We start from the raw sequence: 25,014 nt of genomic DNA on the forward strand, positions 1-25,014 counted from the left end.
GGAGGCAAGTCCTGGGGGTAGTATCTGATGCTTCAACACAGAGAGCTGCATTTTTCGTACCTTAGAGGCACACACACCCTGTCCAAGCTTTTGTACCCTCCAACAAAGTAATTTGCTTTTTATCCTCCTCCTTGGTTTTGAAAACAAGTGAGATCATAAAACATTATAGGAAAGCTAATAACAGAAAAGGTCAGTCCCTGGCCCTAGGCTGCCCCTTGATGCCTCCCCCAATCCCCACTTCTCATCTTTGCCCTTCGTATTTATTTGCCGTGGGAACACTCAGTCGAACCTCCCACCTGGCTTCTGCCCAACAGGCCAAAAACTCGGCCTCGTGGATCATTTTTCCCAGGGGCATGTTATTCTGGAAACCAGCGGTCCTCAGAAGGGAAACATTTGAGCCCCTGACTGTGTTTATAGTTTCAGTGTCCTAGGCAACGCCCCTGTAGAATCAGATCCTGGATCTTTTGTGCCATGTCCTAGGGGTGCTTTCTGGGGGTGGGTCACTGGGCAGAGGGTGATGCCATCCCTTTATTTGGAGCTGGGTAACTTCTGGGGTGGTCTTAGGTCAGAGTTGGACCTCTCCTCTCATCAGCCAGGCCCAGGTGGCACTGGGCACCCCCCATTCTCCCCATCCCCATTTCTGGGGAAGCCAAAGGTGAGTAAGTGAATCCACGACCGCTTCCACTAGGGATTGAGGACAGCAAACTAGGCTGATGTGCCCAGATAAGGAAGGCCTCTAGGCAGGAGGTGACATTGGACCCGGCTTCTGAAAGACAATAGGGGGTGAGGAGAGCTGGGAAAGGGTGATCCTGGCAGAAGGAGCAGCAGATGCAAAGGCCCCAAGGCTGGACAGGGTGACAGCTGAAAAGCTGGGGTTAGCCCAGACCACGTGGGCCTTGCAAGGGGGGAGGAATGAGGATCATCCTTTTGGTTCAAGGAGGAGGTGGCCGGTAATGTGGGGCAGGATGTGACCAGTCACATGGTTGACGATGGAATTCTGTGGCTGCATCAGAGAAGGGACAGTGGGGTGACACTGGGAATACATGAGCCGCGGGACTGAGGGGGCGTTCCCGGGCTTCTACAGGGCAATGGTGGGGTTCAAGGGCGGGGGACACCCCCAAACGATGCGTGTCCTGTCACCAGCTCTGGACTCTCTCCCTCACAGGGGCCTTAGCATCCTCCCACGGGCTGGAAGTCACCCCCTGAGAAGTGCTGGGTGAGGCCCCTCCTCTGTGGAGTCCCCGCGGTTCCCGCAGCCCTCCCCCTCTCTGCCCACACAATGCAGACCCCGGAGGCCCCCCGCCGCTTTGTTCTCTTTCCCTCCACACAGGGGCACGGTCACGCTGGCGGCTCCCTCTGAGCGCGGCTTACACACACATAATGGGAAGGGGAAAGAAAGCGTTCCCAGTCGCCTCCCCTCCCCATTCGCCTCCGCGAGCCGCCTCCCCCAGCCCCTCCCGCACGGCGGGATCCCCGCCTCAGGACCCCTCCCGGGAGCACAGTACCTTTCGCGAGACGCTCCCGGCCCGGGGAGGGGGAAGGCGGGGGGTTGGAGAGAGAGGGCTATTTTTAGAATGAATGGAAGAAAAGGAGGAGGGGGGACAACGAAAAAAGGGATGTAGGTTCGTAGAAACCTTCTGGCTCCCAAGAGGAAATTCCCCACACCCCAGGCCCAGGTGGAAGGTGGGTGGGGGGTTCAGAGACGGGGCGGGCGGAGCTGCGGGGGCAGCGGGCGAAGACAGTGGGCTTTGGGAGGGCGCCACGCTTCCTGGAGGTAAGGGGAAAGTTGGAGGAGACCAGCAAAACGTAGCCGGCAGCCCTACAGATCCCAAGAGCTGGAGGGACCCCAGAGGTGGGCACTGTCCAGTCCAGACATTCCGGGAAACAGACTCGGAGAGGGGCTTGCGCAGGGCCAAGGTCATCGGAGGACTGAGCCCTAGACTCAATACCCCATCCCCTAGTGACCCAGACCTCGGTAGCCGCATTGTTCTAATTTGGCAGTGACCTTCACAAACCCTGCCATCCAGGCCTCTTCCTTTCACGTTCGGCGGGGTCCTGGCATCCTGCATTTAAGAGGGCTGGTTTCAGGGTATCACGACGCAACAGTAATACGGAGAAGTTTACTGTGGTTAGTTTTCTGGACATCCCGGGTCTCCCCTCCCTCTCTGGGACCTTCCAGCCCGGGCAGCATCACCAGCTGCCCCAAACCCCCGATTACCCCTGGAGCCCCCGGGTCCCACTCAAGGTTCGTGGAGGGGGGCGCTTAATAGCCTTCCTCTGTCGCCCTGGCCTCGGCTCCTTCCCCCGATCCCGGGAGCGGTCCCCGGGGGTGGGGAGGGCGGGGACATCTGTCTTCTGTGCTGCTGGGTCGCTGGACCGAGGCCAGGGGCTCCCCCCGCCCCAGGTCTCAGTTTCCCCACCTAAAAAATGAGTGCCGTGGGCCAGCGGCGGCAGAGGGTCCTCTCGGCTCTTGGAACCTGGTCGGAGATTTGCTGGCACGCCCCTGCGGGGAGGGGGCTTGCGCGAGACGGGGATTCCCGCCCCCCACTTCTAGAGCAGCGTGGCGGGGGAGGGGGGCGCGCGGTGGCAGCCGCCCGTTGCCTTTCCCTCGGCGCGATAGGCGCCCCCTCCCCGGGCGGCGGGGCGGGGCCCGGAACGGCGGGGAGGGGGTCAGCTCTGCGGCGGCGCGCACACTCCCTCCCGGCTCACACGCCCTTGCCCGGCCGGGCACTTGTCTTCGCGCTCGGGCCAGGCGCTGGGGCTCCAGCTGCCGCGGCCGACTCCGGCCGGTGAGTAGGCAGTAGAGGGGTGGGTTACAGGGTGGAGGTCTCCGCGGCGCTCGCCGTCTCCCTGGTGGGAGTCTCGGTCAGGGTTTGCCCGACTCTGAGAATTCAAAGCGGGAGCTGCGGAAGGGAAGGAAACCCCCTTCCATCCCTCTCCCCACTCAACACCAAGCCCCGAGTCAGCTCCAGGGCCCCCAACCCTGGAGAAGGGGGCTTCCGCTCCCGGAATTTGGGATGCGGAGACATCCTCCCACGGAGGTGAGGGTGGAGACATGCGGACCCTCCCGCGTGGCCCTCAGTGTGCTGGGAAGGGGGAGGACTGGTCCCACTGCCCCCTCCCCACTTCCTCCCCCCTCCCCCCGGCTCTTTCTCTCCCAGTCTGTGGCCGGGATTCCCCGGCCGGCCTTGCTGCGGAGTAGAAGGAAACCCCCACCTGCCAGCCTACTGTGCGTTTGAGCGCCTGCTCTTTGGAGCTCGGGGCTCTTCTCTCTTCTTCTCTGACCCCCACCCCCACGGACAGGGAGAGAGGCCCAGAGAGGGTTAGCACTTAGCCAAGGTCACGCAGCTGGGCAGGAGCAGAGCAGGGGTTTATGGCTCACTAACCTTAGAAGCCAGCGGGTGGTGTCAGCTCTAGGGTCCTCCACTCCCTGCGTTTAACCACAGGTGTGAGGGCCCTCTCTGGGGGCCCCGGAAAAGGAGGAGGGTTTCTGTCATTCTCCCCAATCTCTCTGCCCTGCCAGAGGCCCCGTGGGACTGAATGGAGAACCCCACACCTCCCCACCCCACACCCCCGACCTGGCTCCTTCCTTCTGGCTTCCAGGTCTCTCATGCCTCCTAGCCCCACTCCCCAAGCCAGCCCAAGACCTGGAAGGAAACCCTTTGGGGTGGGGGGAATTCCAGATGGGCAAGCCAAGCATTGTGAGCCTATAGAATAATTTCCACTCTGATCACTCACCCGCTATTGACTTTCTACAATTCCCTGCCCTCCGAAGGGCCAGGGTCAACTTCAGAAGGTCCCCTGGCTAGATCAGGCAGCACCAGAGCCATGAACCTGGCCATGAGCCCCCACCCCAGACCTCTGGCAAAAGAAAGGGCGGCTGTGATGTTCACGGCTGGCTGAGTTTTCCCTTCAGTCCCGTTCTGAGGTCTCCCCCAACCCTGCGGCACCATGGGACCATCATGTGACCCCTTCTGCCCTCTCCTCCAGGGCGGGATGAGGGTACTGTGCTCACAGGGGGCTTCTGGAGACAGCGAACTCCGTGAGGGAGCCTCAGTCCCCACGACAGCTGCAGACCTGGGAGAATTAAGGGGCAGCCAAGAATAGAACTGGTCAAGCTGGGGATTCCTTGATTCCTTTATCCTCACACGAGCCCATGCCAGCCTCACCCACCCAACTCTTTCTGTGGTGAAGGAATTGATGGGGGTGTGTGGGGGGGCCACGGGAGAGGAAGATAGAGACCAGCACAAGGAAGGGGTGTCAGGGGAAGGAGGGGGGCCTCCAGGGAGGGGGGTCTAGTGTGGGGGGTGTATCTACAGGGGTTCAAAAAGGGGTCCACAGAAGGAAACAGGCCCCCACCTGGACAGACAGTGCCACTCCTGATCACAGGTTTCCCTGAAACTTACACGGTAAAACTCAGCTTGTCAGAGCACAGATCTGTTCTAAAGACCCAGTCTGGGAGCCTCCTGGGACCCTGGCTCCACCCCACAACCCATGTCTGGTCCTTAAGGGCGGGGAGGTGGGGAAGAAAAGTGGCCACAGCCCTCTGCCAGCCAAGTGGTAGCTCAGTAGGACTAAAGCAGACAGCTCCTTTCATCGTGTGGACCCCTGCACTCCAGGGTGAGTGAATCGCAAACTCAGGTCACCTTTGGGAGTAGGGGGGTGGGCCAGGAGTTGGATAGGAAAAATGGTGACTTCAAAGTGCCAACCTTTGAAATAATACTACTAATATAATAACAATAATTACTGTCATGACCGTGTGTTCTAGAGTCCCCTCTGGAGAGTCACTGTCCACTTTCTCAGGTCACTGGTGGTGGGGAACCTGCTCAGAGAGGCTGAGTGATCCACCCAGAGTCACACAGCCAGAAGGAGGGAGTTGAACTGAGTTGGAGTAGCTCTAAAACCCCCATAGTTTCCACAACCCAGATCCTGTGAGCTCACTCCCTAGAGACAACCCTCAGGGAGCAGCTCCTCTGATCCGTTTTTCTCCTATGAATATTGACTGACATTCTGGGCTTGGCAGTGAGCTGCCAGTATGGAGGGGACCAGGTGCCAGTGTCAAATGTGTGGGGTCGTCAGTCGACAAAGACTAAGCAGTTATGGTATGCCAGGCCCAGGGCTGGGCACTGGGAACACGGTGAGAAAAATAAAACACAGAGATGTGTTAGAGAATGACTGAGGGGTAGGAGAGGCTTCTGTAGTTGGGCCTCTCCAGGGAGCTGACCATGAGCTGAGACACAAGAGAAGAGGTGTAGCCAGTCAGGCAAGAGCAGCATACCAGGCAGAGGAAACAGCACATGCAAAGGTCCTGAGGCAGAAACGAGCTTGGCATGTTTGAGGAAAGTCAGGAGACTGGTGTGGCTGGAACAGAATAAGCAAGCGGGAGAGAGGAGGAGGAGGAGAGTGGGGGTTTCTGCAGGCACGAAAGAGTGGCGAAGGAGTGGACAGCAGAACAGTGGGGAGCTGTGGACGGTGTGTGAGCTGGGGAGAGATATATTATGATTTATGATTTTCAAAAGCCCCTGTGGCTGCCGTGGAGAACAGGGACTCCTGGGGCAGGAGTGGAAGTGATAGAAGGCCAGAAGGGAGGCCAAAGGGGCATCTGAGTAGTCAGTTCGGCTGGGACCAGGTTGGGGCTGCAAGGATGCAGAAAAGTGGGCAGATTCTGGAGTGGACTGGGCATGGAGGATTAACTCTTTGGGGCCAATTTTCTGCCTGATGCTGAAGGGCCATGGGGATGGAAGGAGGGACTTATTGTGCCCGGGGGAACTCTAGGAAGGCATCCTGGAGGAGGTGTGCTTGCTCTTTGAGCTGGTCTTTTTTTTTTTTAATTTATTTGTCTGTGCCAGGTCTTAGTTGTGGCACTTGGGATTGTTGTTCTTCGTCGTGGCATGCAAACTCGTAGTTGCAGCATGTGGGATCTAGTTCCCTGACCAGAGATCAAACTCGGGCCCCCTGCAGTAGGATCGAGGAGTCTTAGCCCCCGGACCACCAGGGAAGTCCCTGTTGTTGTTCGGTCGCTCAGTCAGGTCTGACTCTTTGCAACCCAGTGGACTGCAGCATGCCAGGCTTGCCTGTCCTTCACTAGCTCCTGGAGTTTGCTCAGACTCATGTCCACTGAGTCCATGATGCCATCCAACCAGCTCATCCTCTGTTGCCCCTTCTCCTCCTGCCCTCAGTCTTTCCCAGCACTGGACTACCAGGGGAATCCCTGAGTTGGGTCTTGAAGGGAGTTTGCCAGTGGCCAGCTGGAGCCATGCTGGGGATCTAATCATACAGATGCTGTGAGGGCCACATGGAGCCGCTGAGCACTCAGAATTAGCAGCAGCATGATCATATTTTAGCAAGCAAAGATCCCTTCTGGGACCTGGCAGAGACTGGGCTGGAGCCCAAGGGGCCAGGAAGGAGCTTTTGAAATGGTCCAGATCAGGACTTCCCTGGTCCTCCAGTGGTTAAGACTATACGCTTCCACTGCAGGGGCACAGGTTTGAGCCATGGTTGAGAACTAAGATCCTGCATGCTGTGAGGTGTGCACCCCCCACCCCGCCCCGCAAAAAAAAAAAAAAAAAAGGCCAGGTCATGATCAGGCCAATAGCAATGGGGAACATCCAGTCAGCTGTCTCAGTGTTTGTGGCACATTTAATTGGGATTAGCGCCCTAACTCCTCCCCTTGCCCTTGGAGGGTCCTCGTTGCCCTGTTCAGGAAACAGGCTCAGAGAGGGACAGCCCCTTGTCCATGACCATGGTAAGAGTTTTTTGGGGCAGCCATAACAAATGTCTACAACCACGGTTGGCTTAAAACAACAGAAATGTATTCATTTTGGAGGCCAGCGGTCTGAAATCCAGGCATGGTAGGGCCACATTCCCTCTGGAGGCTCCTGGAGAGGTCTCTTCCAGCCTCTGGTGGCTCCAGATATCCCATTGATTGTGGCTGTCTCACTCCAGTCTCTGTCTTCACGTAGCCTTCTGCCCTGTGTGCGTGTCTGTATCTTCATGTGGTCTTATAAGAACATCAGTCTTATTAGTGCCCACCAGATTGGCGCCCACCCTAATGCAGTATGTGAAGTGAAAAGTGTTAGTCGCTCAGTCATGTCCAGTTCTTTGCAACCCCATGAACTAATGTAGCCCACCAGGCTCCTCTGTTCATGGAATTCTCCAGGCAAGAATACTGGAGTAGGTAGCCATTCCCTTCTCCAGGAGGATCTTCCCAACCCAGGAATTGAACCTGGGACTCCCCCATTGCAGGCAGATTCTTTATTGTCTGAGCCAATAAAATTAAGACATCATCTTAATTTAACTACATCTGCAAAGACCAACAATGTGATCAAATAAGGTCCTGTTCTGACGTCCTGGATGAGCTGGAATTAGGGGGAGGGATACTGTTCAAATCAGAAGAGCCACACAGCGGGGCACCATACTTCAGAATCAAGCCTTGTGCCGAGGCAGGGGCTGTAGGGATGGGGACAGAGGGGTGGGCTGGAATGAATTCAGAAGTGATCATGAACTTGTCTGTCAGATGTGGGGGACTCTGGGGAGGAAGAGTTAGTCTGGAGCCTTCGAGCCCGAGAGTGGCAAGGGCAAGAGGGCAGGCTAGAGTCTGGAGCAAGGATGCAGCTACCAGCTGAATGAGCAAGACAGCCCCAGGGCAGGTCCCCTGGTGGGTATGGAGGGTCTCCCTGCTGCTCACGGGAACTCTGTGCTAATGACAGAGGCTTCTCTGCCTGCGTGCCACCCCCAGGCTCCCATCTCCTTCTCCAGAGTAGGGACCAAGGGCTCTTCAGTGGGCTGCCCTGTGGTAAGTAACAGAGGAGGCCAGGCACAGTCCCTTCCCACCCCTTCCTGGCCTCGTTTCCTCTGTGAGCCATCTGCAAGTGCCAGATATATTTATTGATTGATTCAGTATCTTATCTTGCCCACTGGCCTGAAACCCTGCGTTTGGGGGATTTTGTGTGTCTTCATCATCACAGTAGCCCTGAAGACAGGAGGTGCTTAGTAAATGCTGACAGAATGAATGAAGCTTCTGGGGTGGGGGGGTCCCTGAATATTGAAAAGCCCAGGAACAAACCCTCTGCAATGCCTTCCTCCCCCAACCTCCACAGTTGCCAGGACACTAGGGGGATAAACGCTTCATGACTTCTGCTCTGCTCAGAGTCCTGCACACAGCCCCGAGAGTGGGACCCCTGCTTGCCTCTGTGACCCCCACCCCACTTACTCCTTCACTCTAGCCCCACCGGTCTCCCTTCTCAGTAGGCTCACCTCAATGCCTTTGCCCTTGCAGTGCCTTCCTCTGGGTGTACCCTTCTCCAGCTTTTCTAGGGCTGGCTTCTTGGCCCGCCTTCAAATGTTCCTTCTTCCAAGAGGCCACCCCAGAACACCCTAGTTAAAGGCTCCCACCTCCGTTCTCGTTTTCTCAACTTCACTGGATTCTTTGCCAATGCTTTTTTTTTTTTTTAAGCTATTTTTCTTTTTTTTAAGTTAATTTATTTGGCTGTGCTGGGTCTTAAGTGTGGCACATGGGATCTTCAGTCTTCATTGCAGCATGCAGAATGTTTAATTGGGGCATGCAGGGTTTTTAATTGTGGCGTGTGAATCTAGTTCCCTGACCAGAGATCGAACCCTGGTCCCCTGCACTGGGAGCTTGAAGTCTTAACCACTGGACCACCAGGGAAGTCCCTCCCATGCTTTTGTGTGGAAGCCTTATTAGTCCTTTACTAGTAAAAGTTGTTCCCTTCCTCGAGAAGATCAACTCCAAGAGGGGAAGATTTATACCTGTCTCAGACTGCATCCTCAGCACCACACTTGGAGAAGAAACTCGGTGGGTGTGTGAATGAATGAATGAATGTGTGGATAAACGAATGAATGAGAGAGTGAGTGAATACCTTCCCCACTGTGCCATTCCCACACTCACAGGGGATTCAGGGTCCCGCCTCCTTTGAGGCAGTCTTTGGTTAGACCCAGGATGGGTCTGAGACTTCTGTGAATTTGCAGCTTGGGGGTAGGAGGGAGAGGTGGCCAGTCTGCCCCAGCTCAGGCCACTGCCTCTCTGGGTGCTTCAGTTCCTGTGAGGTTCTCCAGGTCTCCTGCACCCAGACCCATAGCCACTGCCCTGAACTTGTGGTCCACCCCTCAGGGCCCTGGAGGAGGGGCTTCATGTTTAGCCTCTACCCCGTCACCAGTCTGTAGGTCATTTTCTGGGGTCTGAGTCCTGAGGGTCTCCCAGCTGAAGTTCATGTGCATGCTCTTTGAGTCCCTTCCAGCTAACTGTGGGCTGCTGAGAGGCTCTGGAATGGAAACTCAGATATATCCCACTCAGTGTGTGCTAAGTTGCTTCAGTTGTGTCTGACTCTTTGTGACTGCCCCCCCACACCCTGGACTGTAGCCTGCCAGGCTCTCTGTCCATGGGATTCTCTAGGCAAGAATACTGGAGTGGATTGCCATGCCCTCCTCCAGGGGCTGACCCAGGGGTTGAACGTGCGTCTTATATCTCTGGCATTGCCAGGCGGGTTCTTTACCACTAGTGTCACCTGGGAAGCCGAGAGCACTACTTTTATTCACCTCTGACCTCTGTCCACCAAGGCCAGCCTTGACTCAGAGGGATGAGATTCAAGCAGACAACAGGGCCAACTTGGGCAGAAGGTGATGGGTCACCAGATTGTCCTAAATGCAGCTCCGTGAAGGAATTTCCTGATCTCTTGGGGCATGTGAGCCCAAAGGAGAGAAAGGGATCTTTCTAGAGAGAGAGAGAGATGGTAAATACAGAGCCTGCAGGGTCTGGTAGGATGGGAGGAGTGGATGGGCCTCTGTGGCCTGTGATCAATACTCTTGTGAATTTCTGGATGTTTACACAGTGGACTTGAATTCAGAAAGCATTGGATACTGCAGCGGCTTCCCAGATGGCGAAGTGATAAGAACCCATCTGCCAGTGCAATAGACACGGGTTTGATCCCTGGGTGGGGAAGATCCCCTGGAGTAGGAAATGGCAACCTACTCCAGTATTCTTGCCTGCAGAATCCCATGGACAGAGGATCCTGGTGCGCTACAGTCTGGGGGATGACAAAAGAGTCGGACACGACTCAGCACACACGCACAGTGCTGCAGGGGAATGACAGCAGTCTGTGCAAGCCTGGGTCAATCCGTAGGCACGACGAGAATGCTTTTTGTGGGGCAGGGACCCATACGGGGGCAGGCACAGGCTGTCGGGCCGGGGCATTGAATGCGACACAGGGATGTGTGCCAGACCCCGAGGGAGATGTGGGTGGCTCCATCACTGCTGTGCTTTAGAAAGAGGGCCCAGTGGCTCAGGCAAGGGAACAGCAAGTGCAAAGGCCTGGAGTGAGCTGAGGGGAGTCTGAGGAGGCCTGGAAAGGGGGGCTGGTAAGTGGATGGAGGGATGCAGGATGAAGCATGTTTGAGAATGCATCCCTTTACGGTTCCCAAACCCTACTCCTGGAGCCCCTCTGGACACAACAGGGCATGGGGTGTCCCCAGGCCTCCACTTCCCAACTAGCATTTATCATGGCTAGGCCTTCCTTAGGGTGCTCCCAGCAGGCTGGGATAAAGGACAGGCTCTGGAGATGAGGGACCAGGAGTCCCATCTGCTGACCCCCCACCCATCACCTGGCTCCACTCACCATCTCACCACCATCACTGACCCATGGGACTACCCCTGCCCAAGCCACTGTCGGCTCATTCATTCAGCCCAGCTATTTTCTGGGCACCGCAGAAAGAACAGACAGCTGCCCCAAGGCAGTGATGAGCAGTCAGATGTTTTTGACCTGGCCCATAACTCAGGGCCAGGAGGAAAATAGATGAGGGACTGGGAGAGAGACAGGGGAACTGCTGCCCCCAGGAGTTCTCAAGCCGGGGAGGACAGAGCCAGGTTCAGTCACCCAGCTGACAGGGTGGGGAAGGGTGAGGCTGAGGTGGTGAGGCTGCCTGAGAATGGAGGAGGTAAGGGCTCTCCACTTTCCAGTCCCCAAGGCTCCTCTGAGTGTCCATGAACATTGAATATGTGTTGCCCAAGGTCATCCTCAGTACCCGGGGAAAGGAGCACCATTGGAACCAAAAACTAATCTCCTGTTGGCCTGCCATCCTGGCATTGGTTTGGGGAGTTTAGGACTGGGGGAGGAGGCTAAATCTGAGTGGATATTCTCCTCTCAAAGAAGATGGCCTTTGCCCCAGCAAGCACCCCCCACCCCCAGCCCTGAAAGCCCCCACACCCAGCTCCAAGGCACTTTCTACTTGCCATCATCTTCTTTCCCCACCCCAAGACCCCCCCACACACACACAGAGCGGAAGTTTGACGAGGTCATTTCAGGAGGGAGGTGGTCAGTCACTCTGCAAAGTTGTGACCTCTGCAAGTGCGTGCTGTGCTCAGCCCCCCCAGGTGCGCCAATGTTGAGAGGTGGCTGGTTTGGGGACCTGATTTTGGAAAACGGGTGGTTAGGAGTTCTCAAAGACGATCGAGGACGGGAGTTTTCGCTTCGCCGTGGTCCTCTCCATCTCGCGGGGCAGGAGGGTGAGCTTGAGGACCAGCCGCGCGCTGGGGGGCGAAGGGGGCACCTGGGAATGAGGGATCTTTAAATGGAGGCGGGGCTTGCGGGGTCGACGGGGGCGGTGCCAACCCGGGCTCGGCCAATAGGCCGCGCCGCTGGCGTCGCACCGCCCCCTCCTCTCCCGGCCCGGGCGGGAGCTCGCCCCCCCGGCCGGGCCCGTGTACAGGGCGGCGGGGGATGCGAGCTCTGCCGCTGCCCCCGGCCCCACCGCCCCGGGGCCTCGCGCCCGCCCGCTGCTGCCCGCCCCGTCCGCAACCCCGGCCCCGGCCCCGGCCCCGACCTGGTGGTCCGTGGCCGCGTGGGTCCCTCTCCCTTCCAGCCTCGTCCGCCCGCCCGAGCCGCGTCCCGCAGGTACTGAGTGGTATGGGCAGGGGTACCCAGAGAGACATGTCCCGGAGTGAGATGCTGTTTGGGGGAGCGGCCAGGAGGGAGGATTTCCGTGGGGTCCGCAACCGAGAGGACATCGCAGTGGGGGAATGTGTGTATGTGCACCGCCCGAGTGAGTCGATTCACGGATCCCCATCCTGGAGGGGGAGGGTACTGGGTTCACTTTGGCGGGGGCAGAGCAGTGAGTGTCCAAACTCCATAGATACGGTGGGGGAGCTCTCGGGGTGGAGGCAGTGACCCAGGACTGACTTGGGGATGGGAGGAACGAGACCCTCACCACTGGCCCTTGTGTCCAGCCGTTAGGGGCAGCATAGCAGGGTTCGTAAAACTGGTCCCCTAGCTCTCCAGGACAGAGGTCGGGTACCCAGCACAGTGCACTGTTCTGGCTGTCCTGGAGGGTGGGGCCTCAGATGTGAGTGCTGGAGACTGGGGGTGCGCCAGAGATGCTGATGGAGACGCATCAGAGTGGAGGGCACTGGGGAGAGCAAGCTAGGGCAGGATAACTGCACCCTGATGGGTGGTGAAGGGCGGAATGCCTAAGGGATGGGGCAGTCAGCCAACGACTTGCTGCACCCACTCTCCAACAGCCCAGAGGGTGGGAGGACAAATGGATCCTGTCCGCCCAGCAGAGCTAGGGCCTGAAGAGTGATGGTGGAGGAGCGTCTTGGGGTCCTTCCCTACCCTCCACAGGGACACACAGCCCACACCTTGCCCACAAAACCTACAAGATTCTGCCATGTGCCACTCTATCCACAGTTCCTGGGAGCAGTGAGGTGGGCGTTTTGCCCCAGGGAGGCTCTGCCTTTGAGCGTAATGGGCAGGGGGGTACTTTCTCCTGGTCCAGCTCTGAAGGACAGATTGCAGTGTTGGGCAGTGGCACCACAGCGTACCCATGACTGTGTGCTAGGCATTTTCCACGTGAGATCTCGTTTCTTTCTGGTCACCGACCCTGCTGGGTTGGCACTAAGATGCCCCGTTACTAAAGAAGTAGCTGAGGAAGTGGCAGTGACCTCGTCCTGGCTGAACACCCAAAGGTCCCTCCGTAATCAACCCATCATTTGTAAAAGAGCTCACTTGAGGGCCTTTGCTCTCTGGTCATTTTCTTTCTCTTCCTGTTGGGTGGGAAAGTTCAGAGGAGCTGGCCTCCTTGGTCCCTGCTGCCTGCACACTTTCTTCCCTGCTTCAGGAGCCTTCCTGGCTCCCCCTGCCCCACTTGGCCAACAGGTTTCCCACACTATCTCTTGAAATGGTACAGAAGGCAGGGTCTGCTCATCTCCTTACCCCAGCATTCAGGGAACAGAGGTCTTGTGCCCCAGACATATGAGACAATTTTAGCAATTCCAAGAACCTTCAAAACCAAATACAGCACAGGGTGTTTCTCCCTTTTTAGAAGTCCTTGAAGAACTTGGGGCCTTCACCCAGAAAAACACACCCTTTCGTGGATATCGAAACCTTGGCTGGGGTTTTATAGGAGTTTCTGGTTCTTTGGGGAAACTCTGAGGATCCCGGAGACCCCACCTTTAGGGCTAGGTTGCAATGAGGAAGGGGAAGGTGAACCTGGGGATGAGTGGGGTCTCTTGTACCCAAGGCCCTCTGGTACCACCCAGTCTTTAGATTATGGGCTGGCCCCTTCTTCCGTGAGATCTCAGGCAGGCCTCTCTGTCCTTCCGCTTCCTATGAGGTCGTGGGAGGTGTCAGACAGCCACCACTCCTGTGCCCTGAGTTCTGTGGTCCCTCAAGAGTTGTGCCAGACTGACTCCTTTTCCAAATAGTCGCTGGTCAAGAGGGATCCAGGCAGATCCTGCCACCCCCAGACTGCAATAACTTAGCCCTTCCTGGCTGTGTGACCTCAGGCAACGTGCTGAACCTCTCTGAGTCTCGTGTCCCATCTGTAAAATGTGAGTAAGAATGCCACCTGCCTCGCTGAGTAGCCATAGGGATTAAATACAGTAATTCTGACCAAGGTCTTGGTCCGCCTGGAAAATCCCATGTACAGAGCCTGGTGGGCTACAGTCCATGGGGTCGCAAAAGAGACACGATTGAGCAACTAAATAACAAATAACCACATTAATGTGATGGGCCCTAGGAAGGACCCCCAGGCCTCCGCCCTCCTGGAAGTCACCTGCTGCCTATCCGCATACCCCTCCCCACTCCCTCTCTGCCCAGGGCATGTCAGGACGCGGCTGCCAGGCAAGGAGGAGCATGGCCGCCGCGTGGCTGAATTTGGCCTGTGTGTTAGGTGGCTGAGTCACATCCCCAAATTGCATCTTCATCGGTGCGTTTCAGAAGGTCGTTTGCAGCGCCCCCACCCCCTCCCGGTCCCGTCTGCCAGGCCATCACCTCTCCTGCCTGCTGTCCCCAAGCCCTGGGCAGGGACCCTTTTGTACCTTCAGGAGGGAAGCTGGGAGGACTGACTGGGTTTCCTTGTCTCTTGGGACAGAGCAGGGCTGGGGCTGCAGTGTGTGTCCCGGGGGCAGGCTCTTAGTCCCACCTAGCAGCTCACGGCCCTTCAGGTGGCCAGAAGGGACCGTAGCTCCAGAAGAAAGTGGCGCCTGACTGCTTGTGAAGACAGAGAGATCAGGGCCAAGATCAGCCTTATAAACTGTGAAGTGGTGGGCCTGCAGGCGATCAGCCCATACAAACTGTAATGTCCTGGGCCCACGGGGGGCCAGCTCTTATAAACTGTGAAGCGTCAGGCCACAGGTGGCCACAGCCTGGTTGGTAGGATGGATGGAAGTGGGACGTGTCCTAAGACTCATGTTTCTTGTGTTCTTCCTGTGTGCTGACACCCTCGTCTGGGGACGTGTAGTGAGTGGGACAGACGCTGTCTGGGGGCGGGGTGGACATGGACACAGGTGGTCCTGCAGTGCATGCGGTGGTTGGTGCCCTGGCCAGGGTCACCCGTGTCTCGCCTGGCAACCTTGCTCATCGTGGTGTGTCTTGGTGTGACATTGTCTGAGTCTCTCACCCCCAGGAATGTGGTTTCAGGGCCACGGAGGTGTCTTGTCTCTGCATGCAGCCCCCTCTCCTGAGCCCCAGCACATGCCAGCTTAGCCTTTTCCAAGAGGGCAACGCTGGACCCACAGCCCACTGCCGCCTGGCTTCTTGGGAGAATCCCACAAGGCAGCCTGATGCAGAATCTGCCTTGTAAGGAGACGGATCCTTCACTGCACAGTGAAGGGAAACTGGTGCCTCAGTTTCCCCATTTGTACAACAGGCCAAATCCTAGGACCCCTTTTTGGGGATGTTGTGAGAATTAAGGAGAAAACTCTGCGTGAAGGACAGAGCCTGGCATGTAGTGGGTGTTCAGTAAACACAGGCTGTGGTGGCAGCTGGGGGTGCCTGTGGGGGTGAGGAGTGAGAGAATGGGCTGGAGTGGGTGGAGCAGTGCAGGGTCTTGCAAGACTGGACTCCAGGCAGGCTCATCCTGTGCATGTCACCGTCTTCAAGGTCCTTGCTCCCGCATGTGACACGCGGGACCTGGCCCCAGGCAGGCACAGAATCTGAGGATATCAGAGTATATCAGCCTGTCTGCTTCTCGGTAGCCAGTTTCCTTTGTGGGGAAACTGAGCCTGGCCCAAGGTCGCAGGACCAGACCAAGGTGCTGTAGAATCAGTTCTGGGGTCTTTTTGTCTTTTGGCTGTATCACATGGCTTACGGGGTTTTTAGTTCCCCAGCCAGGGATTGAACCCGTTCCTCAGCAGTGAGACCACAGAGCCCTAACTCCCGGACCCCCAGGGGGTTCCCTGGGATCTTTTTCTGTTTAAATTTTATGTCTTTTTTTTTAGCCACACCTTGGCTTGTGGGGTCTTAGTTCCCTGACCAGGGATTGAACCCAGGCCCTCAGCTGTGAAAGTCCTAACCACTGGACTGCCAGAGCATTCCTCAATTCTGGGATCTTAGAATTAAACCCTGGATTGTTCCTTGGGTCCTGGAATCCAGGCAGGAGGGAGCTGAGGGTCTCATAGCCATAGTCGTGGTCCCTAATATCTCCCTGGCCATACCCTTTGACTGTGTAAGTATGTTCAGGCCTTTGGACAACTCCACGTGGTGTGGTGGGGAATTGGAGGCTCAGCAGAGTGAGATTAATTTGTCCAAGATTCCAGAAGTCAGGAGTCAAGTCTGGGTTGGAACCATCTCCTGACGGCTCACTGCTGGTTATTCAGTTGCTAAGTCGTATCCAACTCTCTGCAACTGCATGGACTGCAGCACGCCAGGCTTCCCTGTCCTCCACTATCCCCTGGAGTTTTTCTAAACTCATGTCCATTGGGTCAGTGATGCCATCCAACCATTTCATCCTCTGTTGCCCCTGTGTCTCCTCCTGCCTTCAATCTTTCCTAGCATCAGGGTCTTTTCCAATGAGTTGGCTCTTCTCATCAGGTGGCCAAGGTATTGGACCTTCAGCTTCAGCATCAGTCCTTCCAATGAATATTCGGGACTGATTTCCTTTACGATTGACTGGTTTGATCTCCTTGCTGTCAAAGGGACTCTCAAGAATCTTCTCCAGCCCCACAACTCAAAAGCATCAGTTCTTCAATGCTCAGCCTTCTTTATGGTCCAACTCTCATATCCCTACATGACTACTGGAAAAACCATAGCTTTGACTATATGAACTTTGTCAGCAAAGTAATGTCTCTGCTTTTTAATACAGTGTCTTGGTTTGTCATAGCTTTCCTTCTAAGGATAAGTGTCAATTTTGTGGCTTCAGTCACCATTCACAGTGCTTTTGGAGCCCAAGAAAGTATTAATAATATCTGTCACTGTTTACACATTTTCCCCTTCTATTTGCCTTGAAGTGATGGGACCAGATGCCATGATCTTAGTTTTTTGAATGTTGAGTTTCAAGTCAGCTTTTTCACTCTCCTCTTTCACTTTCATCAAGAGGCTCTTTAGTTCTTCTTCACTCTCTGCCATTAGAGCGGTATCATCTGCATATCTGAGGTTGTCAATATTTCTCCTGGCAATCTTGATTCCAGCTCAGGAGTCATCCAGTCCAACATTTCTCATGTACTCTGCATAGAAGTTAAATAAGCCCAGTGACAATATACAGCCTTGACGATTCTCTCCCAGTTTTGAACCAGTCCTCCGGTTCTAACTGTCGCTTCTTGACCTGCATACAGGTTTCTCAGGAGACAGGTAAGCTAAGGTAAAGTGGTCTTACCGTAAGATGACCTTAAGGTAGTTCCAGATGGCTCATTTAGGTGGCCTCTAATCCTCCCAGGCGAACCAGCCAGCAGAATTCCATCTTGAGGCTTTGAGAGGTGTTTCCTGAGTGTCGCCTGTGTTTATTGCTTTTAGTGTCCATGCTTTAGGTACTTGGAAACACAGAAAAGTCAATGGGCAAAGGCCTGGTAGGAGGGTGTTCCAGGCAGAGGTGCAGCAGGTGCCTCAGAGTGTGCAAGGGCCCTGAAGCAGGACCAAGCTTGTTGGAACCTGGTGATGGGGAGGTCAGTGTGGCTGAAAGGGGGTGACTCTGGGAAAGGGAGAAGGATAAGATGGGATAGAGGCCTCCTGGCCACAGGGAGGAGTTTTTATGCAATAGCGCTGGAGAGCCACGGGGAGGTTTGTTTTTGTTTTATATTTGTTTACTTACTTTTAGCTGCATTGGGTCTTGGTTGCGGCATGTGGGCTCTTCGTTGTGGGCCGCAGACTTCTTTCTAGTTGTGACATGTGGGCTCCAGAGTGCGTAGGCTCTGTAGTCGCAGCGAGCAGGCTTAGTTGCCCTGCAGCGTATGGGATCTTTGTTTCCCCGACCAGGGATCGGACCCACATCCCCTGCATTGGGAGGTGGATTCTTAACCACTAGACCCTAGGGAAGTCCGTGTGGAGGTTATGAGCCGAGGAGGGCCATAGGTTGGCTTGGTTTCTGGGGTGGTCGGTCAGTCCACATGTCAGCTGCAATGGGTTCATGACCTCTCCAGCCTCAGGATGTTCTGGGGTGGGGGTCCCTAGCCATCTGGTCAGTTGGCCAGACCCTGACATGACCATGTTCCCTGTGCCCTGCAGGTCAGCGCGGGAGCCCGGTTGCTGAGCCATGCCAGGCCCCAGGCGGCCGGCAGCAAGCCCAACGCCAGCACCCACATAGTCATGAACAGCCACAGACACAGTGGCTGTGAGGGACGGCCACTAGGTGGCGGGCTGGGTGCCCTGGGCCGAGATCCTCTGGACCCTGAGGCCGGCCACCCCCCGCAGCCTCCAAATGGCCCAGGCATCCAGGTGGTGGTGGCCAAAAGCGAGCCGGCGCAACCCTCGCCTGGCAGCCCCCGGGGGCAGCCCCAGGACCAGGAAGAGGAAGAAGATGAGGAAGAAGATGAGGCGGTCAGACAGAGGGGCTCAGGGAAGCCCCCCAGCGTTGGCCACCGCCTGGGCCACCGGCGGGCGCTCTTTGAGAAGCGGAAGCGCCTCAGTGACTATGCCCTAATCTTTGGCATGTTCGGCATCGTTGTCATGGTGACAGAGACGGAGCTGTCCTGGGGGGTCTACACCAAGGTAGGCATGGCCCGTCCCCCTGGCACCCCGGGGAGGCCCTGCTGGTCCCACTTGGCTCCCCGAGACCCCCTTGGGCATGGGGTCTGGGACCACATCGGCCCTAGGAGAGGGGGGCAGGGGATGCTGAGGGGACCCTGGAGGTGGGAAGGTGGGGGCACCCAGGGCCTCCTGTTGTTTCCACCCACTGGGGGCAGCAGGAAGGCCTCAGGTGGGGCCAGAAGTCTCCAGCCCCTTCCCTCTGCCTTGCACCATGAGGCTGCGCTTTCGCTGAAGGTAGGAAGGCGGCTGCTTCCGGGTCAGGCCCGGAAGAGACAGGGGAGCACCAGAGAAGAGCTGCTTTGAGGAGCAGGGAAAGAACTTTGCCCCTTTCGAGGGCGAGCTGGGCCAGGTTATGAGCTGGGTTGTGGGTCCCCAAGTGGATGCCAGGACGGAGGGAGATGAGAGCCAAGTCAACCTATAAACTCTAAAGTGCTGCATCTGCTCGAGGCCTGGTTTTATAAACTATGAAGTGCTATGCCCATGTGAGGCCTGGCCTTATAAACTGAAGTGCCACCTTGCTGTCAGCCCAAGCCTAAGGAGTAAGGACTGGAGCTTCACTTCCTGAGTGAAGTGACTGGGTGGGGGGTCAGGAGTGCTGCCCGCCTCCAGTGTCTGTCCTGCCCTCTGCTCTCTCTTTGCCCAGGAGTCCCTGTACTCATTTGCACTCAAATGCCTCATCAGCCTCTCCACGGTCATCCTGCTGGGCCTGGTCATCCTCTACCATGCCCGAGAGATCCAGGTCAGTGCTCAGTGGGCTTAGGGCAGCTCCCCTTCTGGCTCCCCAGAGCCCCCCACAACAGCCACCTCCATGAGTACACACTCAGTCGTGTCCAACTCTTTGTGACCCTTTGGACTGTAGCCTGCCAGGCTCCTCTATCCATGTGATTCTCCAATACTGCAGTGGGTTGCCGTTTCCTCCTCCAGGGGATCTTCCCAACCCAGGGATTGAACCTGCGTCTCTTGCATCTCCTGCATTGGCATGCGGGTTCTTTACCACTAGTGCCAGCTGGGAAGCCCCCAGGACCTGGGAACCCTCTAAAACATAGAGGGATCAATAGCCACTTCATAGAAGAAAAAAAAAAAAAAGATCTCCATGGAAACACACTGTTTAGATCACTCTGAATTTCCTGGAATGCGTATCGTCATTTTAATTTTCATCGATAATTTGGTAAAGAAGACTAACAGTGAGGGAGCAGGCAGTGGGCTGGGGTTCTGAGGTGCACGTGGATTGTTTTTGCAGCCCTGGGGTCTTCTGAGGTTTTGCAGCCATGGAGTCCGGTGTTTGTAGCCCCAGGCTCCTTTTCCTCATCCACTGGACCTGTGTTTGAAAGATTTCTCATGTGCCAAGGATTCTCCTATTTCAGGGGCTGATCAAAACCTGGTCAGGTCCCTGGAGAGCCAAGTTCAGGGCTTGTAAGGCAGGTGTTACCACAGCAGGCCAGCACCAGGGCCTGGGTATACCAAAGGGGGTCAGATCTGGCTCCTGACTCTGGCCTTTGACCCCTGACCTCAAGGAGCCACAGCCTGGCAGGAGATGGGCGTAGGAAAATCCTACCTAGGTTGTACTGTATGCAGACCTGTCAGCAGACAGAGTCTGGTACACAGGAGGGGTCCTCAGTCTGGCTAGGAGTTGGGGTAGGAGGACGGTGACCCTTGAAGTAGAGGAAGCAGTTCTAAAGGGACAGCTGGGAACAGCAACAGTTAAACATGGAGTTACCTATGACCCAGCAATTCCACCCCTAGTTACACACCCGGGAGAAACAACTACATCCACACAAAGACGTGTACGCATGTGTTCAGAGCAGCATTGTTCACAGTTGCCTAAAAGTGGAAACCACCCAAATGTCCACTGACTGATGTATGGATAAATAAATGGTGGTCCGTCCATACAAGGGCATATTATTCAGCAAAACAAAAAAGGATGAAGTACTGTACGTTTGCAGCACCGCAGCTGAGTGTCTCACACAACAGAAGTATATTTTCTCGTGGGGCTTCCCTGATGGCTTAGACAGTAAAGAATCCGCCTGCAATGCAGGAGACCTGGGTTCGATCCCTGGGTTGGGAAGATCCCCTGGAGAAAGAAATGGCAACCCACTCCAGTATGCTTGCCTGGGAAATCCCGTGGACAGAGGAGCCTGGCAGGCTACAGTCCACAGGGTCATAAAGAGTCAGACATGACTGAATGACTAACACACACATGTATTCTCTCGCATCTCTGGAGGCTGGAAGGCCAAGGTCAGGTGCTGGCAGGGTTGGTTTCTCCTGAGGCTCTCTGCTTGACATGCAGGCGGCTGCCTTCTCATGTTGACCTCACACAGCCTTTGCTATATGCGCATATACCCCTCTATGCACATATACGCCTGTATATACCCTTCTTATAAGGATACCAGTCCTGTAGGACAGGCCCCACCCCTATGACCTCACTTAATCTTAATTATATCTTTAAAGGCCCTATTTCCAAATACAGTCATATTGGGGGCTAGGGCCTTAGCAGTTGAATATTGAGTGGACAAAGTTCAGTCCATAACTCTCCACCCTCTGGCCCACCTCCCAAATCCATGTCCTTCTCCCATGCAAAATTCATCAATCCCAGCAGCCCCCAAAGTCTTAACCCATTCCAGCATCAACTCAAAGTCCAAAATCTCCTTTAAATATCATCTAGGGACTTCCCCAGTGGTCCAGTGGTTAAGAATCCACACTTCCACTTCAGGGGCCCAGGTTCGATCCCAGGTCAGGGAAGTAAAATCCCATGTACTGTGCAGTGTGGCCAAAGGAAAAAAGAAAGAAAGATTATATTTCAATGTGTGTGTTCTGTTACTCAGTTGTGTCTGACCCTTTGCAACCCCATGGACTGTATAGCTCACCAGGATCCTCTGTCCATGGGATTATCCCAGCAAGAATACTGGAGTGGGTTGCAGTTTCCTACTCCAGGGGATCTTCCCGACCCAGGGATCAAATGTGCATCTCTTGCATCTCCTAGATTGGCAGGCTAAGTATCATCTAAAACAGACATGGGTGAGACTTGAGGTACAGTTCCCCTGGAGACAAAATTTTCCTCCAGCTGTGAACCAGATAAGCTGTGTGCTTCCAAAGTACAGTGGTGGGACTAGCATAGGGTAGACATTCCCGTCCCCGAAGCCGACAGATATGAGAGGAGAGGAGTGAGAGGTCCTAAACCTGTCTCAGACCTGCCCAGGCAAATTCCACTAGGTGTGAAGGTTGGAGAATGATCCTCACTGGCTCAGCGCCCCACCTTCCGGCCTACCGAGGCGCAGCCTTGCCTCCTGGACCCTGGCTGGTGGCCTTCTGTGACTGCCGTCTTTTTCTCAGCATAATGTCTTCACGGAGTAGCGTGTGCCAACGCTTCTCTCCTCTCTGTGGCTGAGACATGTTCCATGCGTGGAAGGACCACATGCTGTTTCTCTCTCCATCCCTGGATGGACGTTGGCTGGTTTCTACTTTGGGCGCCTGTGAACAGTGCTACTGTGATTGCACGCACACAAGGATGTGTTTGAACAACTGTTCTCATCTCTCCTGCCCATATACCTAGGACTGGGAGGGCTGGGTCATTGGTAACTCTGTGTTTGACTTTGGGGGGAACACCTGTGCCCTGTTTAGCTTGAATTGTGGCTGACCCTGGGCACTAGGGGGTTTTGCCTGTGAGGCCATGTTTGTTGTAAAAGCTGGTGCGGTTTGGGGCTGGGATCTCCCGCCCTCCGTGGCCTGGGCACGTGTCCAACACCCACTGTGTCCTGCCCACCCGATCTCTGCAGCTGTTCATGGTGGACAACGGGGCGGACGACTGGCGCATCGCCATGACATGCGAGCGTGTGTTCCTCATCTCCCTGGAGCTGGCCGTATGCGCCATCCACCCGGTGCCCGGCCACTACCGCTTCACGTGGACAGCGCGGCTGGCCTTCACGTACACGCCGTCAGCGGCCGAGGCTGACGTGGATGTGCTGCTCTCCGTGCCCATGTTCCTGCGTCTCTACCTGCTGGGCCGCGTCATGCTGCTGCACAGCAAGATCTTCACAGACGCCTCCAGCCGCAGCATCGGCGCCCTCAACAAGATCACCTTCAACACGCGCTTCGTCATGAAGACGCTCATGACCATCTGCCCGGGCACTGTGCTCCTTGTCTTCAGCATCTCCTCCTGGATCATCGCTGCCTGGACCGTGCGGGTCTGCGAGAGGTGCGCCCCTGACCCCTGGGCCCTGACCTCCCATGACCCTCAGGCCCACCCACGATTTTAGTGACCCCAGGGCTCCCCCAGCCATCACTCTGACCCTGCTGAACCCCGTACCCACCCATGGCTCCGTCCCCGTGACCCCTGATCCTGCTGACCCCTCCCCCCAGTTCCTGGCCTCAGCGACTGTCTCTCACATGCAGCTTCCTCATCCCTGGGGCTCCAGCCCTGTGTCCCCAGCCACCCCCAACTCCTACCCTGACCCTCACCCCTCCGGGACTGCATCCCTCCTCCCGCTTCCCCTCCCTCCAGGGGCCCCTCCACTGGCCCCGTCTCTGGCCCAGGGTGGTGGAGGCAGCAGGAACAGGGACCCGCTCTGTCCACTTGCATCCCCTACAATTTAACCTGCTCTCCTTCTCCCCTCTGCCCACACTGCCGGACTGTAGGGAAAACATGTGAGTCCTGCCCTCAGCCGAGCTGTGTGTGCAAAGCTGCCAGCTGCCCTGCCCGCCAGGAATTTAAGATCAGCTGCCACCAGGGGAGGGAGTGGAGAGGGGAGGCGGGTGTCCGGGACCCGCCCAGAGCCCGTGGGCCATGGGGAGGGCTTGTTCCAGTGCCACCAGGTGGGTCTGGGTCACTCTCGGGCCCGGGGCCCTAGGCACCCCTGGGGTCCTTGCCACCAAGGAGGGGGCAGCAGGAGGGAGTAGAGGGAAGAAGAATTTAGCTCTGGCACCTGGTTGAGGCAGCTGGCCCCAGGGGGCAGGGACAGCTCCTTCAGTGGGTCTGGGATGAACGAGCACAGTCCCAGCTTTTAAGACCCCCATACAGGGGTTTGTTCTGAACGGCCTTGGAAGGTGCAGGGCCATCCAGCCAACTTACAGATGAGAACACTGCGGCTCTGAGGAGCTAAAGGGACACCCTGAGGGCCCAACTCCTGCTTCTCTCCAGAAACCCCCTGGGGCTTCATGGTGAGGGAAGGGTCCCCCTGGATCTCTCAGGGAAGGGAAATGCCTTGTCTGGGAGGGGGTCTCTCTTGCCTCTTGATGAGCTGGGTAGGGGCTGTAATGGGTGGTTCTGGCACTGGGCTTCCTGGGAAGTCCCTGGGCCGGACCTGTCCCCAGAACCCCAATCCTCACTCCTTCAGTTGTCCCCTCCCCCACCCCGCCTCCGCCTGATACGGGGCTCCTGGCAGAGAGGGCCCAGCTCTTCCCATCACCAAGGCTGAGGATCATATGAGGGCTCCTTATTCCCCTGACGTGCCTCTGTGCCAGTTCCCACAGACCCGAGGGCTGGGGGCTGGGGAGTGGGAGAGGGTGCCCCGTGTCAGGCATCGCTGAGGTCCAGGCTGGGTCACTACAGGGGCGCCTGGTGAGGGCGGGGAATGGGGCAAGGCCAGGGGCAGCCAATCCTAAATTCTGAGCCCTGTGACATCGCTTGACGCCCCCTCGCCCGCCTTGCTCCACCCCTGTGGCTCTGTCCCACCCCACCTCCTGCATGCCCCCCACTCCCTGGTCCAGGATGACCCAGTAGCCCCCACCAGAGCTCCAGCCAGGCCTGGAGCCTCCGCGCCCATGGCTGACAGCTGATAGTTCCCCGGCTCCCCCTGCCTCCTGGGTGTGGAGTGCTGGTCTCTGGAGAAGTGGAAGCTGGCGCAGCTTCAGGCTCAGGTGCCACAGTGAAAGACGAGGCTCGGTGCCTGGTGCCCCTCACCCAGCAGGCAGCTGGAAGCCCAGGCTGAACAGAAAGGCCTCCATCCCTCCTTCCACGTTTTGGGTTTCCATCTCCTCCTTGTCTTTTTTTTGGTCATGCCCCATGGCATGTGGGATCTTAGTTCCCTGAACAGGGATTGAACCTGTGCGCCATGCATTGGAAGCTCAGAGTCCTAACCACTGGACCTCTAGGGAAGTCTCCATCTCCTCCTTATCTTGAGCCCCTGACCCCAGCCCCATCTGCCTGGAACAGCCCTCCCCACCAGCTCCCCCTGCCCGGCCTCTGTGGCCCAAAAGGAGAGGGGTCATCTGGGAAGGGCTTCATGACCTCCCTGAGCTGGAGGGGTTTTACAAGCAGGGGACTGGGCTGGAGCAAAGCTTTGAACCACCTCCAGATCCAGAGCACAGTCCCTCAGCCTCTATGGTCAGCCTGGGGCTGACCATAGATACAATCAGTTCATAGCCTGTGCAGACAGAGTCTCGGGCTTGGCTTTGACTGGGACAAAATCATGTCCCTTTGCAAGGCCTTGGAATCTGTCCTCTTGAATAACAAAAGTTGAGTCCCAGGTCTCTGCCCAGAGCTAAACATGCTGCTGCCTTTCCCTCCTAACACGGGAAGATTCTCAGGCCTGAAGCTGGAACAGTTGCC

At 56.4% G+C, this 25,014-nt stretch overlaps 1 protein-coding gene across 3 annotated transcripts in view; it reads left to right on the plus strand.

Moving 5' to 3' along the window:
- Positions 1–11,698: 11,698 nt before the first annotated feature.
- The window catches only part of KCNN1 (potassium calcium-activated channel subfamily N member 1), a 29,506-nt gene continuing 16,190 nt past the window's right edge, over positions 11,699–25,014 (plus strand). For all 3 annotated transcript variants that reach the window (XR_011464726.1, XM_070373298.1, XM_070373299.1), the window contains exons 1-4: positions 11,699–11,906; positions 17,949–18,431; positions 19,114–19,209; positions 22,244–22,662. Coding sequence is in view for 2 of the 3 variants with exons in the window: in XM_070373298.1 (XP_070229399.1) it covers positions 11,733–11,906; positions 17,949–18,431; positions 19,114–19,209; positions 22,244–22,662 (1,172 nt within the window). In the remaining variant the exon portion in view is untranslated. The remainder of the gene's footprint in view (positions 11,907–17,948; positions 18,432–19,113; positions 19,210–22,243; positions 22,663–25,014) is intronic.

This window comes from Bos mutus, chromosome 7 (genome assembly GCF_027580195.1).
Source record: "Bos mutus isolate GX-2022 chromosome 7, NWIPB_WYAK_1.1, whole genome shotgun sequence".
Taxonomy (NCBI): Eukaryota; Metazoa; Chordata; class Mammalia; order Artiodactyla; family Bovidae; genus Bos; species Bos mutus.